Genomic DNA, 18,180 nt, shown 5'->3' with positions numbered 1-18,180 from the left:
ATAGTTCCCAAAGGGTACATTTCTTTTGACGTAAAATGGACACAAAACAAATTTTATGCCATGCCCAAAATTGATAGGGTGTTTCTTTCAATGTAAAAATGAAATTTACACCCTTTTTCGTGTAAATTTTTTTATTTTATTTTACGGAGAAATGTCATATATTTTTATCGGTCTTTCTCTTTTTAATGAAATCAGTTACCTTTCAAAAAAAGAAGAAGAGAGAGACTGAAGTAAATGTCAATTTTTTGTCATATAATTTTTATTAATAATCCTTGTCTTTTTCGGTATAAATTTACTTCTCCTATATATTCATTATATAATGGCCTAAAATATGATTTGAGAATGTTGGTACTAAAATAACGATGACCGCAAGTATTGCCGTTTATTGTGTGCAATATTTATTGGTAATATTCATTATTATTTCATGCCATCTTTCTCTTTATCTAATAAACCGGTAAAACCCTGCCAAACCCCAACTTTACCTAGCGAAAAAATAGATTCATTATTATTGATAAATATCGACTCCTAATATAATAAATATAATTACCATGCAAAAAAAGTATAATAAACATAATTACTTTTCATAATTCAATATATATTCTATTAAATTAATGTGTATTTAAAATATTATTATTTAATCATTTCGCTCAGAAGGTGCTATAGCTTAGAAGAAACTCTCATATTTAATCCAATATATCCATATCAACTCCTATTAATTAATTAATTAATTATTATATATCTTATCTCAATTCTTGTCACTACTCATCGCTATCATGATCCAACTTTTTTCCACCTTCTTTCTCCCCAACCAAGGTTTTAAATTTCGGTTTCGGTACCAATTTCGCCCCCCCCCCGGAAATCCGAAATTTCGCTCCCCAACCAAGGTTTTAAATTTCGGTTTCGGTACCAATTTCGGACCCACCGAAATTTGGTACTTTAGTTCAAAATTGCAAACCGAAATTCCAAAATTTCGGCCGAAGTTTTGTAGCAATATTTTTTTTTTAATAAAAAACGACAGTTTCTCAAAATTTCGGACTGAAATTTGGTAAAGGCCGAAATTTCGAATTTCGGCAAATTTCGGTTTCGGTCCCCACCAAAATTTAAAACCGTATCCCCAACATATTTTGAGAATCGATTTTGAATCGAGAAACATTTTAACTGACAAAGCCTACAAATTTAGGCCCAGGTCCATTTAATGAGGCACAAATTGGCCTCTTTGCCCCGTCCCTCTCTTTTGAGCTGTATTCGTGTACCTACTTAACGGAGTCGTTAGAGCTCCGTCAGACGTATAATTAAAGCGTCCCAACCGCACCCCAAAACGGGTTAGCCTACCGTCGAAGCACTTCCGTTAGTTTGTAAAAAAGAGGGACATGATAAATTCGCACCCACTTTAGGTTGATTCGCACCACTTGTAACGTGAATTGTGGCAGACTTCAACGCGTGCAACAGCGGAGCGAATCATCCTACAGTCGGTGCGAATTTATCAGCGCCCAAAGACCAAATCCAAAGGCAAAATAAATTCTCTCTTCTAACATCTGAGCTGGAAAAAAAAATAAATCCCCATTTCATTTGTCTCTTGTCTCTCTCTCTCTCTCTCTCTCTCGCTCCCAATCTTACTGGTTTCTATTTTCCCTCGCCCTAAATCCGATCTCTCATGTCCGAAAATTCAACAATCTCTGATTTTTAAATCCCAAAATCTCTCGCCTTTCATGAAAGATTTCATTTCGGAATCTCTAGACGGAGGAAAAATTTGAGCTTTTCGATGCTTTGATAATTTATGAACGAGTGGTTTTTTAGGTTTTGGGAGCTATGGATTTTGAAAAGTCGAATTTCTCTGTAGAAGATCGGAAAGGAGATTTGTTCTGTGGTAGATCTCCCGTTTATTGTTCGATTTGCTTGGATTGCGTTGTGGATCGAGGAGAGAGATCAATTGCTAAGCTTCAATGCGGGCACGAATTTCATTTAGGTGAGCCCTATTCCGATCTGAAAAAAAAAATGGTGTTCTTGTAAAGATTTGATTTTTTAATGCTCTCTCCTCTTGTTGTGGCTACGATTTTCTTGTAAAGATTTGATTTTTACTCTTTTTATAACCTTTTTCAGATGCTTCTGTATTTATCGGCATGTTCCCCTTCTGATCTCCTTCTTTGTTTTTTTTTTTTGCCCTTTTTATGTATGAGTTGCTTCTCATTGTATTATTTCTGTCATCTGGAGGGAATTTTTGCCTTCCCTAATAGGCGATGTTTATTACTAAAATTTTCTCCTTTTTTAACACACGAAAAAAAAAAAACATATAACTTGAACCAACCCTATTCAATTTTACCTAACGGAACTTTCCATTTATGATAATATTCCTCTAAATTAATTATAGAAAATGAAAAATTATTTAAGAATTTTTTTTTCCCATCAGAAGTGTTTTTCTTGTGATCCACACAAGGTCTAATGCTTTCTGCTATCACTGTCATTGCATTGATCCATATGACCTGAACGTATTTTGCATCCGTAATGTGCTTTTCTATATTGGTAATTGATGATTTACGTGTAAGAATCTATTCTTTCTTTGAAACTACCAATTGCTCCAAAAGCTTAAGCCGTTGGAGATGGCGATATTTAATCTTTTATACTTTAACACTCCCCCTCACCTGTGGCCCCTCTTTTTAGGGTTGGCCTACATGTGGCCCCTCCTTTTGGGTTGGCCATTGTATGCTGATTTTTAATATCAAGGTGTTTTGAACTGAGGACCTTTGCTCGGATACTATGTGAAACTACCAATTACTCCAAAAGCTTAAGCCATTGGAGATGACTGAACTTTTCCTATTCCCCATCGAATCGATACTGAAACTGAAACGAATTTCGAAACCAAAATCGTAGTGCATTAGTGGTATACTATATCAGTATGACCTGTGCCTTCCATTGCAGCTAAAGTGTGGAGGATCCAAGCTCCTCCAAGAGTTCGTATTTTACTATTTTTGGCTGGGCTGCCTGCCGCGGCCAAATCCAAACGATTGATTTCCTTCGAAAACGAAGGATGTGGCTTGTGGATCATTGTTCACTATGCTTAGATGCTGGGGAATCGATTGACCATACTTTTATTCATTGTAAGGTAGTTAGGGAGATATGGAGCAGTATCCTTTCTAGGTTTGGAATTGCTTGGGTATTCCCATCAAACCTCTCTGATCTTCTGGTGAGTTGGGAGGTTGTTCCTTGAAAGAAAAAAAGGGAAGTTGCTTTGGAACATTTGCTTGTTAGCCTCCCTGTGGGTTCTTTGGAAAGAAAAGGAACTCTAGAGTCTTTGATCCGATGGCAATGCTAAATCTCCGCACTTATTATTTATCATGGTGATTGCATTGACCATTGCCTGGGCGGAGTCCTCCTCGCCTTTCGGTTTGTCTCGGCTTTCCCAGGATTCAATGGATTTGATTGCCACGTACACTGCAGTTGGGTGTCCCAAGTGATGAAAAGCGGCGCATATATCATTTCCCCTTTTATAAGGATTTTGATTGGAATACTTGTCAAATTACCTTTTATAATACCTTAAAGAGAACACCTTTTATAGCACCTTAACGAGAACATATAGAGCAGTATCCTTTCCAGGTTTGGAATTGCTTGGGTATTCCCATCAAACCTCTTTGATCTTCTGGTGAGTTGGGAGGTCGTTCCTTGAAAGAAAAAAGGGAAGTTGCTTTGGAACATATTTTTGTTAGCCTCCCTGTGGGTTCTTTGGAAAGAAAAGGAACTCTAGAGATCCGATGGCAATGCTAAATCTCCGCACTTATTATTTATCAAGGTGATTGCATTGACCATTGCCTGGGCGGAGTCCTCCTCGCCTTTCGGTTTGTCTTTGCTTTCGATCTTTGGGAGGGTTGGAAGGAGGTTTGTTTCAATATGGAAAGGCGCCCTCAGATCGTTCAAGAATGGGAGGCTCCTCAGAGCAGGTTACTAAAGCTTAACTTTGACGGCTCCAGCTTGGGTAATCCCGGTCCTGGAATTATAGGTGGTGTTCTCAGGGTTCTAGTGGCATCAGGTCCTATCAGTTTCTCCGATGCGAGTGAGGCGGAGGTAAGAGCCATCTATCAGGGTATAAAATGTTTGGATAAGGTCATCGTGGAAGGAAATTTCAAGACTGTCATTGGGTGGCTTTGCGGATCGGTATTCCCTTCGTTGAGATTTGCCCACTTCTGTGACGAGATTATAGACTGGGTGCATGTGTCGTCTATTATTTTCCAACATGTTCAAAGATCCGCTAACAGTGTGGTAGACAGGCTTTGCTAGGGAAGGTGTTGGGACATTGGGTTTAGAGATGTTAGATTCCCCCCCCCCCCCCCCCTCCCCGATTCTGTCCTCTTTTCTTTACCGTATCTTCTTTTCATTATTGATTCTTGTTGTACTCTCCGGTGGACCATCTCGGTCTTCCTTTTTCTGTCTTGATGAATTTGCAATCTTCCGAAAATTTTTTGTTTATATGAATTGCATGCGAAATGCGATGTATGTATTATACATAAATATTTATATGAATCACATGTGAAATGTGGCATGTATTGAATTATGAGACATGCACGACAGGGCATGTCACTAGATGTTCGATGTTATTAAACTATTATGGATGGCTGTCTTACTTATGTGACGGTTTTGAAGCATGTCTTTCTGCTTATTCTAGCATTTCATGAAGTTTCATCTTACAATTCTAGCATTTGCATATGTTCCCATACGTTTTTTGTGATTTACAGGATTTCCAGTGAAATTTCCAGCCAAAACTGAAACATCTCCGTTTTTGTGGCGACTGAAACCGAAACTGAAATTTAAAACCTTGGAGGATAGTTTGTCTAATTTGGGTTGATGATCTAAAAAGGATTTGTCTCCCTCTATGGTGTTGCTTCCCTGAATGCCAGGAGATGGAAATGGAACAACCAGTGTTCCAAAGCTCGGATTCAGACGAGAACTTGGTCAAGGTGAAAGGGAGTCAAGTTGAGTGATTCAATGATTGATGCGGTTAATTTTTCATAAACTTGGGTGGGTTAAAGGAGTTTTGGTTGACTTGGTAGGGCAAACTCAGCCTAGGACGAGAACAAAGCTGAGTTAGATGGGAATCGACTCGGCTGAGAGGAGTTTTTAAACAGTGAGCACAGCGAGTCAATCATCCACCAAACTTCAGAAGGAGATACAGCTTCATTCTTATAGTGGCAGTTGAATTTCACATATTCATAAGGAAAGATGTTGTATTATGCACATGATGTGTACCTGTTTACTTGTTTGGTCTTTTCTTTCTCTTATCCATTCAATAAAATGTTATTTTTCACTTTATAAAACTAATAGATAAGGGTTGATTAATGAATGATTCCTTCCCTATAGATTTTAAACTTTTAGGCCTTTGATGGTTTAAACATTTTGGCTTTGCAGAAATAAATACTATCTGCATCGAGTTTTTCCTTTTTCTTTAATTTCTTGCATAATTCCATACATTTATTGTTTTTTTGACATCTCGGTTACCTCTTTAAGTATATCTCATCATTTTCTTGTTCCTTTTTCAGATTGTATTGGTTCTGCTTTTAATGCAAAGGGAGCCATGCAATGCCCAAATTGTCGGAAAGTTGAAAAAGGGCAGTGGCTTTTTGCAAATGAATGCCGCTCTTTTACCGAATTTAATGTGGATGAATTGGTCAATGAAGAATATGATCTGAGTTATCCTGAGCTGGTAAACTGTTACCTAAAGCTAGTTTGCCATCAAGATGTAGGATATATTTGTCATCTTCGGGAAAGCATGCATTCTTCCAATGATAGTATTGCCTTTCTTTCATTCTCATAATGCTAGCAATTAGATGGCTGTTTGTATTTGAGTAAGTCTTGGTTTTCTCTTAGATCTAGCTATGTTTGTTTATATCATTCCATTGTAACAGGTCATTGTATGTGTCTTGTTAACGGTTGTATAGTATGCAGTACATATGTTTGCAACAGAAGCCATTTTCAGAAGCTGAAGCATCTAAAAATATATTACCAGAATGATATGTTATAGCTGAGTAGTGATTTGATCTTTTATGTAACATAAGTTTTAACTGGCTACTGGCGAGAAGGGCATGGTTTGGTTACCCAATCCTCGACACTCCTCATGGTGAGGAAAACAATTTTACTTTGACAGGCATATGTACGGATTATGTGACATGAAAAATACATGGATACATCAGGGTTTATATGTGAAAATGACATGAGCAGTTATGTGTCCTAATTGATGCTTGAAAGTTTTTCTAGTCGGCCGACTAGAGAAGCTTCTCTAGTCCGCCGACCAAAAAACACAGTGTGCCCACATTATTTGGATAATCCAAAACATTAATTTGATGGGCCTAGGCTTAAAATAGATTAGGGGCTTCATTGTTTGGGTGATGTAAACCATTCATTTGATGGGCCCTCACATAGATAGGGTGTGCCCAAAAAATCAGCTCCATATGATCATCCCAACCCTTCGATTTGTAGAGGTAAAAATGGACGGTTATAAACCTTCACAAATCTGTCCATTTTTTGCCTCCACAGTTTGAAGGGTTGGGATGATCCTATGGAGCTGATTTTTTGGGCACACCCTATCGATGTGAGGGCCCATCAAATGAATGCGTTGGATCACCCAAACAATGTGCCCCCACTGTATTTTAAGCCTAGGGAGTAGATACGTTATCTACATTGTGTTATGTTGTATATGATGTGTGTACGTTTGGATATCAAATCGTGTGTAGTGCATAGCATTTACTATAATATAATGCATACATCTATTATATGTTCTGTGATTACAAGCACATAATTTATTTGACCTTATTTGACTTGTCAAACTTGAGCATCCTTGTTAATGAATATTGGCATGTAATTATCTGCCCCATCCAGTATCACGCATAATAATCCAAGTGATGAGTACTGGAATGTAATATGACACTAATTTTGGAAGGAGACTCAGTTGTCAGATTTACGAAAAGGATTTCCCTGGGATAGGAAAGGTCTTCTTCTTGAAGAAAGCTTGGAAACGTCTAAACTCTGTACCTATGTTTGGTTGCATGGTGGTGGCTCGGAGAGTACTGGAATAAGAAGTCAAAAGGGAGGAGACATGCATTTTGATTTGCCTGGAATTACCTCGGAGAATAGTGTAAGTAGTGTTTGGTTGCGCGGCATATACTTAGAGAGTAGGAGGATAAGAAGGGGTTGTCATTATATATATATATATATATATATATATATATATATATATATGAGAATAGAGTTCCTAAGGTGTCACCTCATATAGCTTATATGAGGTGGCGCTTAAAAACATAAGGGGCCCACTTTTTTTGGATGATCCAAAGCATTCATTGGATAGGCCCTCACATAGATAGGGTGTGCCCAAAAAATTAACTTCATAGGATCATCCTAACCCAGCCATTTGTGGAGGTTGAAATGGATGGGTATAAACCTCCATAAATCTGCCCATTTTTAACCTCCATAAATGGAAGGGTTAGGATGATCCTATGGACCTGATTTTTTGTAGGCATCATATCCATCTAAGGGCCTTTCAAATGAGTGGTTTGGATCACCCCAAAAATGTGGGCCCCTTATGTTTTGTGAGCGCCACCTCATATAAGCTATATGAGGTGACACCTTAGGAACTCTATTCTCTCTCTCTCTCTCTCTCTCTCTCTCTATATATATATATATATATATATATATATATATATATATATATATTATAGCAGAAGAGAAAAGAAGAGAATTTTTTAATTTTTTTGAAAATTCTATGAGAATTACACATCACTTTTTTTGACTTTTTTTAACAAATGCACCCATTCAACCCACATATTTTCAATCCTACCCCCTCCTTTTTGCTTTTTAACAAAGGCACCCACTAAAGCCACATAATTTCAATCTTACCCCCCTCCTTTATGGTTTTTTAATAAAAAATCTATATGGTGATCTTAACCATCCGATTTAAGAGGAATTATGGAAACCTCTATAGAATGGAGGGATAGGATCAGCCTATGGAAATGATTTTTGGGGCACAACCTATTTATGTCGTGTTCCATCACATGGACGGTTTGGATTAACCTATGACGTGGTCCGTACAGTTCTTTGTCGGCCGGTGCATTGCACGGGGTTTTTTACTAGTGTATGTATATATATATATATATATATATATATATATATATATATATATATATAGAGAGAGAGAGAGAGAGAGAGAGAGAGAGAGAGAGAGAGAGAATCATTCTGGAATTATCTCGGAGAATAGTGTAAGTAGTGTTTGGTTGTGCAGCATATACTCGGAGAGTAGAACGATAAGTAGGGGGTGTCATTACCAATATAGGGAGCGAAGAGAGAGAGAGGGAAGGGAGAGAAAGAGAGTGCATCATAGAGGACAATGTGAGAATGAGAACAATGCGAAGAGGGAAATAGAAAACTTGCAAGGAATTGCACCTCGTTCATGTTGATGGGTTTAGTCTATTTTAGCGTTGGCTTCTTGTAGATTTCTTCAGATATCTCGGTGTTACTCATCATACTTCATTGAAGTCTTATGTTTCAGGTTTAGTCAAATTAGATTTCACATTTGGGATATATTCAGGGCCTTCCTGGCTTTTGATTATGAGTTCTATCTTTTTTTTTAATGACAAAAAATTTCGTTAATGGAAAGACAGACATGGTCCAAATCAATGATACAAAGAAGTGATCAAGAGCAAGAACTACAAGAGCAAATGAGTAAGAGAAAACAAAAAAGAGGGTCCAAGGATGAAGGAAATCTTATAGCCCCAAAGCCTCCAGCTCATCACCTCGTCTAGCTAGATTATCCGCTTCCTCATTGGCAGACCTTGTAACATGGCTAAAGCATATCGAGGGATCAAGGAGGAAGGAAATCATATAGCTCCAAAGCCTCCACCTCAACACCTCGTCTGGCTAGATTATCCGCTTCCCCATTGGCAGACCTTCTAACATGGCTAAAGCATATCGACGCGGAATCCACAATGTCGTGAATTTCATCTAAGAAAGGAGCAAACCGTGAAGGGCAGACTTGCAGCCCCTTCAACCACCTAATCACATTGAGGGAATCCCCTTCCACCACCAACTTATCCAAATTTTCATTTGTCGCCAATCTTAAACCTTGAAGCACCGCATGAACCTCCGCTTCATTCGAGTCGGCAATTCCCAAGGGGCCTGGATACGCACATCTAACCGCACGCAAATCATCTCTAAGTACATTGCCAATCCCTGCCAAACCTGGGTTTCCCAAGCTAGATCCGTCAAAGTTGAGCTTCAAGTAGCCCATTGCCAGGGGATCCCATGATTGCACAATCACAGTCCTAGATTCTGAGCTATTGCAGACCTCCCTCCACCCACTCCACTCCCTCCACCCATTCCACAGGTCAAAGGCCGATACAAACTTAAGACAGGGTTTCACCTTAATCCAAGAAATGGTAATGGCGATTATGAGTTCTATCTTTAACTTGCATTTTTTATTCATTTGCACAATGATCGTAGATGTTTCATCTTTGGCTGTGGATGCTTTCCAAAGTCTTAGTTTTACCGTATAAATAGTGATTTTTTTTGGGTGGTTCATCTGGATTTCCTTTATAGATTTAAATCATATTCTTGGAAAACTTATGGATAGAACATGTGTTAGATCTCACAATCAGGGAGACTTTTTGTTGGTGAAAGGTCATGTGATCATGCTAATTTTCATTGGGCTGTTTACAATTGGAAAACCATAGATATCACAGTCAGGGAGACTTTTTGTTGGCAAAAGATCACGTGACCTTGTTGGTTTTCATCGGACTATGTACAACTGAAAAACCATCATTCTTTTCTAGAACATTACTTGTAATTTCTATTTGAACCCTAGTGGATTTTGATTGGTAGAAGTGGGCCATGGGTGTTCATAAATGAATGTAACCTGCATCCAGTAATTGGAACAGGCTTCTTGCTTCATTTCCAAAAATATTCCCATTGGTTGTTGAAGGCGAATCCAGCATCATTATGAAATGTTTCGAATCAAAAGATGGATTTCTGTGGTGTTTTGGTTACTATTTGAAGAGATTATTGATCAGTTGGAAGGGAAAGCTGTGAGTTTCCAGCATACCTGCCGGTCTGCCAACGTGGACGCTGACTCGTTGGCTATAGAGGAGGTCGACAGACCTGATATCATCTCCTTTGTGGTCTCCCTTATTGTGGAGGATACTTAGATTTGGTATGTCAGGCCTGCTATCATCTCCTCTGTGATCTTCCTTAGTGTAGAGGAGACTTAGATTTGTCCTTTTTTGTTTCTGTTTTCTTTTTTGCTTGTTTACATCTTGGTCGATGAGCTTTTACTTCTTATTTCTCTTCTAAAAATTGCTCTTTATCATTGAAAAAAAAACAAGATTCATGCTTCAGTCTACTTCAAGTAGGCAGTCAAATCAATCAGTTCTTTAACAAAAAATTACATGTCCTTCGTTTTTTATTTCTTAGAAAGATGTGATTAGAAGCATTTCAAATCATATTGGTTTAGCCGCACTGTCGAGTAAGAAGTCGAGCAGTTCTCATAAGAAAGGTAGTGGCTGAAGTTTAACTCTTGCTGCATACGTTAATTAGCTCTATGTTCAAATTATAGTTCAAACTATACATAAGTTTGTAGTAGTTGAACTAAAACAGCACAATTTAACTCTTGCTGTATACGTGAATTAGCTCTAGGTTCAAATTATACATAAACATGACTTTATAGTAGTTGAACTAAAACAGCACAACTGGCAAGGCTTGCTTTCACTTTCTTTTCTCATAATGTGATCTTGCAAAAATATGATTTTATGTGTTGTTCATATCGATAACTTGTTACCTATATCAAGCAAAAGTAATATTGTGTCTTGGAGATGTTGTAAGGCTGATTTTGCTATCTTGCTGTTGGTAATATCTAAGTATTTAACTATGACCTGTGGCGTCTATGCTAGTACATTTTAAACTAAATATCTCTTATTCTTGAAGCTGTTGTTTGTCTAGCTTCAACATGCTGCATTCTTTTTCAAGTGGGTTGATTGTGGGCTATTGTGATTAATAATCTTTTGCAGCCATTTGGACTTCAGTGGTGCCCTTTTCGTGGTGGATTTCTATCTTCACTGTTTGAGTAAGCTCCATGGCTACTTTCTATATTAGCCTTAAACTGAGCTGTATATCTTACTCTTGAAAATTATATATCAAACAGGTTGCTACCCGATGCCTTGAGTATGATTTATTTAGTTCCTTTTTTCTTTTCTTTTTTTAATAAAAGAGTTGTCATCTTTGGTTCAGGTATGTTTTTTCTCATGCAACTATAACATTTAGAGTACTTTTATTTTTTGTTTGATGAGGTTTCTTCTGCCTGATGAAATTAGGGTTATTCAGGTTGGGTGTTTACTATGATTACTAGTGTTACTTTATGAGCACATAACATTATATTTACATGAAATTTCAATGTCCAAATCTATCCACACTCATTTTGAGGCAATGACATATTGAACCTGGAGGATCTTAATCAATTTTATTATCTCCACAACTTTGCAAAGTGGTTGGCAATTGATATAAGCTTCTCCCATGCATTGGTTGAGCATTGCTTCACCCTTAGCCTCCCTTCCACTGGGTATAGGGATCTCCTCCTGCTCCATTTCTCTCCATGGAGTTATTTCGTATCTATGATTTAGCAGACACTTTGAATTTATTGTTGATACACATGTCAACATGTATCGACTCTTGCATACATGTCCACACATATTGACACTCATTTGGACACTTGTAAACATTCTGCTAGAGGTGTCAGACTTAATGTGGGTGTCTCGACATATTTAGTTTGAGATACTGTTATATTATTAAATACTGTGTTTACCTTTTTTAATACAACTCTTTTTTATAGAACTCTTATTTTATCAATTAACAATTCTTTAATTAATATTTTTTGCTACCCCCTCCCCCCTCATCTCACCTCACTTCTCAAACCTAAACCCTGAACAAACTCTAATTCCAATATTGTATTTATTGTATCCTGTTGGTGTCTCTTTCCCGTTGCATATTGGAAACTGAAGAGAACCATATTAGATTGATGATTACATTGCAATGAGTACCTGATTTTTATTTTACACTTTTAGTTGCTTAATTCTATGGTTTATTAATTTTGAAAATGATTACACATTGATCTTGTTGCAAACTATGATTGATAATCAACAATTTTATATGTATGTGTACAAGCGTGTCCCCGTTAAAAGCATAATCATGACCCATAAAAGAACTTCTGTTAGTTTTGTGTGATGATTAGATGGTTTTAATCGGATATCCAGATGATGTATTAGACAATCTTAGTAATGGGGCCTATATTTATGCTACCAGCCTACCATTTATAGTTCATGAAATTTGATGAAATTTTGTCTGCATGGACCCACCTCATTAAATGTATGGATGGTGGCCTTATATCAATTTCGGGAGAGTCACATGTTGCGAACATGTCCTCAATTCTACTGTATAAAAAATTTTCATTTATGCATGAATTTTGTTGCGAACATGTCCTCAGGTATATAGTATAAAAAATTGGTACTGGAGGAGGACCTCCTAAGAATAAAGTCATAGGGCTGAAGAGAGCCAAAGAAGGATCTTTCGTATCTAATCCTGAATTCATTAAAAAAAAATCCTGCAACATCTTGAATGTTATCAATTTTGGTATGTAGACCAGATAAGACTGAGCAAATGCTCCTAGACTCATGGAGATATAGAACATCTCGAGGCCTTAAGATTGCACATTTGTTCATCAAGTCTCAAACTCGTGGTCGGCATGAATTCTTGGTGATAAATTTCTCGCTACTTGACCTCTCATTTGTTTGAGTTCGAGGGAGAGAGTGAACTATTGTATGCTTATTCTGTTTAAGGTAATTATGCATAATAGGGGGTCTTTCTACCCATTGCTTTATGCGTGATTTGTACATGCAAAAATTGTGTTGCCCTGATAAAATAGTTGCTAGCTGATTCTTCACTTCATTTCATAAAAACGTGAGGGTTAATGAAGCAGGGTAGTATCCGCATATAAGAAATAGTCATAAAGCAGCATTTACAGATCCAACCTGAAAGGCCAGAAATGTCTTTTTGAAAAATGAGCTATGGACTCATTGTATTACTTCGACTTTTCGTGCTCTTAGGGTCTAGCCTTTTCTTCATTTTAGGATCAGAGTTCAAGTTGTAATCACTGTTTCTATGCTACCTGGGTCTACTTTTATTTTGGAAAAATCTAGTTCCGCCTAATGTTTCTTTACCTGAGATTTAAATATTGGAATTAGCTCATAGCAAATAACCATATAGTAATTTTTTAATAGTGGCATATCATTTATCCAAGAAGAGAACACCTAAAGAGGTACCCAGACACCCTCTTTCGCCAGCTCATCCACTTGGATACTGGCAAAACGCCACACATGGTGGAATGCGTCCTCATGCCCGGTGAAGCAATCCACCTCATCTTTCAGATCTAAGAATCTCCAAGGCACCCTATCATGATGGTGCAACTGTTGAAGGACTTTCTTAGAGTCTCCCTCAATGATCAACAACTCAATCTCTCAGCTGCCCCAAACTCGAACTCCGCCATGGAGGGCCAAAAACTCTGCCAAGTTAAAGGTGTGATCTTGGTCGAGCTTGAATGGCACATGTAGATCACTATGACAATCCCAGGAGCGCCTAAGGTTGGCCATCTTAATGCCCTCAAAATCCTTGGGTGCAACTGCCCAAACAATGATCAAATCGAGAATCGACACAAAAGTCACTTTCGGGGGTCTTGACTCTTGACACACCTTGAAAAATCCTATTGTTCCTCTCCTTCAAAAGGGCCCAAGGAGTGGCCACTAATGAAACTAACCATAGGTTCCTTCCTATGGCCGATGGGATGTACAAGGCCCATGAATCGAATTATCAATCACCCCATCAAGCGAGCGCGGGAATGCTCGATAAAAACCACAAACAACCCACGGATAAAGCTCCAAACTGAGAACAAGGTTTTAAATTTATGCTTCGGTCATCACGGAAACGGAAATGTTTTGTTTTGGTTGGAAATTTCTGTGAAAATCTTGTAAAGTCACAAAAACATATGGAAACATTTGCAAATGATAGAATTTGAAGATGAACTTCAGGAAATGCTAGAATAAGCACAAATACACACTTAGAAACCATCATATAAGCAAGACAACCATCCACAATGAGTTAAAAACATCGTACACCTAATGACTTGCACTGTCGCACATGTCTGATAATTCAATAGACACCACATTTCACATGTTATTCAGATAAATATTTATACATAATACATTCGCCACATTCACATACAATTCATATAAATATAATTATGTAAAACATACTGATATAATATACCACTAATACACTTACTACTTTGGTTTTGGTACGCATTTAAGTTTCAGCATGCGTTTGGTGAGGATGGAAATGGAACACTTCTTCAGTTATTTTGTGTTGGTTTCGATGGAAATTTAAAATCTCCCCTGATAAGCACAACACAATGAATAATCAAGCGATCCATTGACTCCTCGTCTGAAACACACGAAGAGTAATAGTTGAAAATGGAAACACTACAGTTATTTTCAGCATGCGTTTGGTGAGGATGGAAATGGAAACACTTCTTCAGTTATTTTGCGTTGGTTTCGATGGAAATTTAAAATCACCTCTGATAAGCACAACACAATGAATAAGCAAGCGATCCATTGACTCCTCGTCTGAAACACACGAAGAGTAATAGTTGATAATCTATCTGCAATGGATAAGATGATCAACTGTGAGAATCTTATCTAAACAGGCACACTGGTAAAGGGATAGAATAGGGATAGGATATGAGGGTGTGATGGTGTTGGGGGTTGGGGTGCGCGCTTGGATCTTACGCAACCTAGCCTAAGGGCGCTCCATCTCGCAAAGCAATTCTCAGATAAAAGGAGCCCAATGTAAAAACCGCGATGGGATCCTGCCTCCACACCCGCTTGTCCACCCCTGCGACCTGACAAAGGAGCTCTCCATGGTGTAAAAAAAACCGAACTTTTCAAGCTCCTATTCGAAGAAATGTCAACAGAACTTAATGGCCAGTTACTAGGCAAGCAAAGTACTATTCATTCTCTTTTGCTAACCTTCGTCCACTAGCTCTCCCACTCCTCGTGAACTCCAAATCCATTTGCTAAGTAAATTACTATTTACCTACGAGTCAATGAATACCCAAACCACCTTCCTGCGATCTACAAACTTTTGATCAATCGATCAGATCATAGTGACTCTTCTCCTCGCTGTCATTCCAAAGAAAATCTCTTTGGGGCCTCAGCCACCAAATTTGGGCCCACACCTTATTTCAATAAGGTGGTGTTTTGTTTAAAAGTTTATTTAAGTGTGTGATATGGACCAGTTTCTTTTATGTCTTTTATTTCTTCTATTGACAAGTTAATAGAGTTATGTCTTTTATTTCCTTATGAATCATAGAGTTTAAGTGACTCTTGAATAAAAGAGGGCCCATTTCACTATTCACTCACTGTTCACGACCTGTAAGATTGAACTTACTTTAAACCAAGCTAACCTTAAACCAGTAACTATTATAAACCATGTCATTCATTTTTGAATGAGTAATGACACTGATCTTATAAAATAGGATTCATGTTGAGCTGTTAATAGTTCCTCATGGAAAAATTGCAGGATTTGAATTTAATTTACCATTTATAACTGCTTTGGTAAATGATATCAGTTGATTCCTATTATCATAGCATTAAAATTCATTTTGTCTGTACATTTAGAATTTTAAATGGTATATGGCTCCAGCGCTCGTATGTTTTGCTTCTATTTTTTAAGTTTTTTGCTTTTAGAGGCTACTGACAATGAGAATTTTCCACTTGCAGGGAAGGAGAAGTCCATTCAAATGCATGTAAGCACTCTATTCGATTTCTAGTCAGTAGCAAGCTGTTTTCTTTCCATCATAGAGTTGTCTAATGACTTTTTTCTTTTTTAACCTTTCAATTGAAGATCATGATCTTCTAGGAAGTGCTGCATTTGGGGACCTTTCAAATGCATCAATTAGTACACACGTATGCCCATACCTTATGCTCCACGGATTTTCTCATGCTATACATCCCACGCCTTCAAATGCTACTGACACCATTCCAGATACGGCTTCATTTAATCGGCATCCAACTGGGTTAGGTGGACCATCAGCTGGCGACGTCATGAACTCCCATAGTTTCTCTGTGACCGACCCAAGACATCACAACTGGCAGCAGGCTTCTCATCCTTTTCCAGTATCTGGTAGTACCTTAAACAATACAGAACAACCCGCATCTCAATTGGCTTCAAGACTATCTAGGAGTGACCCAAGTGGCCAACAGAGGGTAGGATCATTTGTTCACCCCCTTCCTTTTGTTCACGGGTAAGTGTCATGGTGTTGAAACTTCTCCTTTAAAGACATGGTTTTAAATTTCGGTTGGGACCAACATCAAAATCTTATAAATCTGAAATTTCGGCCAAAATCCGAAATTTCGGGAAGATGCAATTTTTTTACTATTTTTTTCTGAAATTACCTCACAATAATGATTTTTTTTTCTTTTTTACCAAATTTCGGCCAAAATTTCGCTTTCGGCTATTATGGTCCGAAACTGAAATTTTAAACCATGTTTAAAGATCCAGTTACCTTTCAACCACACCCTTGTTCGTTGGTTGATGTGAAAATTGCTTTCCTCAATCTTCCCAGGTCCGTTGCACGAGCAGGAAGCAACCTGGTAACCTCAGTTGTGCCACCCATTATGGGAGATGCTCGGGGACATGGCCATGGTGCTCGTATCTATCAACAGTCTGCATCATCTTCCTCTATCCGGAACACCCCCTTTGCTCCAATCAGGAGAACAAGGCCAAGGGGATTGACTCTTATTTCTTCTGCAGGAACCAATTCTTCCATCGAAAATAGTGGGTTCTATGGCTTCTCTGTCTCTGGGTCTGTAAATCGGAATCAGCAAGACGGAGAAAGCATCGGCAGGCATTTTGATCAGTTCTATGGATGGGCTAGAGAAGGATTTGCTCCTATGCCGTGGTGGATTCCCATCGAAGGCGAATCACAGTGGTGGAGTCCTCCTGTCCATCCCAACCAGAATCCCCAACCAGGAAGTGCAGATTCCATGAACCGGAGCTATTTCACTCAAAGGGTCATTCCCGACAGGGTCGGACAAGGCCGGCCAGATAACACCTATCAACGTCTCCCTAACCCGAGGATGTCGCCTTTCATGTGAAAGAAGAGGTTGTTTCTCTTGTGGCATGATGATCCATTTGGTGATATGTTGGAATCCCTCCTTAGTTTTGTACATTCTCTCATAATGCTGAAGAACTGCTTGTTGGACATGAGAACTATGTCTTTGCAGTTATATCTTGTATGAGATTTGGCTTTTCTGGACTTTGTGTGGGGATGATATTAATGCTCTTACAGAGCTCAGAACTGGGTGGGCTATATGAATCCATCATAGCACTCTGCTCTTGGTTTTCTTTCTATTTATATTCTTAAATGATCATGTGAGCCCTATGTATGGGAAAAACTTGGGACTTTGAAGGACATCTTTTCTTATTGGTTTCAGGGAAATGAGATGAAATCTGAAGCGTTAGAAACATGGATCTTCAGACAAGCCCGTGCCGTGGGTTTGAACTCATATAATGTCTCATTTCCTGGCGCAAAAAGGATGCAATTTTAAGTAAATTTCATGTCATGGTTCTGAGCCCTCATTGTTTTATTTATCTACAAAGTTTTGTAGGTGGGTGGGTTTTGGAGTTTTTACAACCCTAACTCAAGAAGGCCTTCATGGATGTGTTTCATTCCAATTCCAAATCTTTGTAAGTAGTATAAAACTTTTGCAAATCCTAACACAAGTCAAGATGGCCGAGTTGGTCTAAGGCGCCAGTTTCAGGTACTGGTCCGAAAGGGCATGGGTTCGAATCCCATTCTTGACACACAAGATGAATTTTTCTTTTCTTTTTTTTGGCTAGACCAAGCTCAATGGTCTCTACTCTCTACTATAAATGCATGGACCCATGTGTGGGACCCAAAAAATGGATGGTCAGGATTAACTGTTGCCTAAATCTACATGTTCCGACATTAGTATTTTGATCGCTGTAACAAATTGGAAGGATAATCTAACGATCTATAACATGAGCAGCTCCAATGAGCAAAGGAGGCTATATACACAGTTAGTTTTA

At 38.3% G+C, this 18,180-nt stretch overlaps 1 protein-coding gene and 1 non-coding gene across 2 annotated transcripts; both read left to right on the top strand.

Moving 5' to 3' along the window:
• The first annotated feature begins 1,471 nt into the window (after positions 1-1,471).
• On the top strand, positions 1,472-17,542 carry LOC143889705 (E3 ubiquitin-protein ligase IPI1-like). Its single transcript, XM_077394006.1, has 6 exons — positions 1,472-1,966; positions 5,526-5,689; positions 11,034-11,089; positions 15,849-15,874; positions 15,973-16,372; positions 16,694-17,542. The coding sequence occupies exons 1-6, from the start codon at positions 1,810-1,812 to the stop codon at positions 17,223-17,225; spliced, it is 1,335 nt and encodes a 444-aa protein (XP_077250121.1). The 5' UTR covers positions 1,472-1,809; the 3' UTR covers positions 17,226-17,542.
• A 311-nt stretch (positions 17,543-17,853) lies between these two features.
• Positions 17,854-17,934, top strand: TRNAL-CAG (transfer RNA leucine (anticodon CAG)). The gene has a single exon. It is a non-coding gene; the product is annotated as a tRNA-Leu (tRNA).
• The last annotated feature ends 246 nt before the right edge of the window (positions 17,935-18,180 follow it).

The sequence above is a fragment of the Tasmannia lanceolata genome, unplaced genomic scaffold (assembly GCF_043159265.1).
Source record: "Tasmannia lanceolata isolate RefF3 unplaced genomic scaffold, GAP_Taslan_0.1 ptg000013l, whole genome shotgun sequence".
Taxonomy (NCBI): domain Eukaryota; kingdom Viridiplantae; phylum Streptophyta; class Magnoliopsida; order Canellales; family Winteraceae; genus Tasmannia; species Tasmannia lanceolata.
The sequence above is the reverse complement of the archived record's forward strand: the minus strand, read 5'-3'. Positions and strand labels throughout refer to the sequence as shown.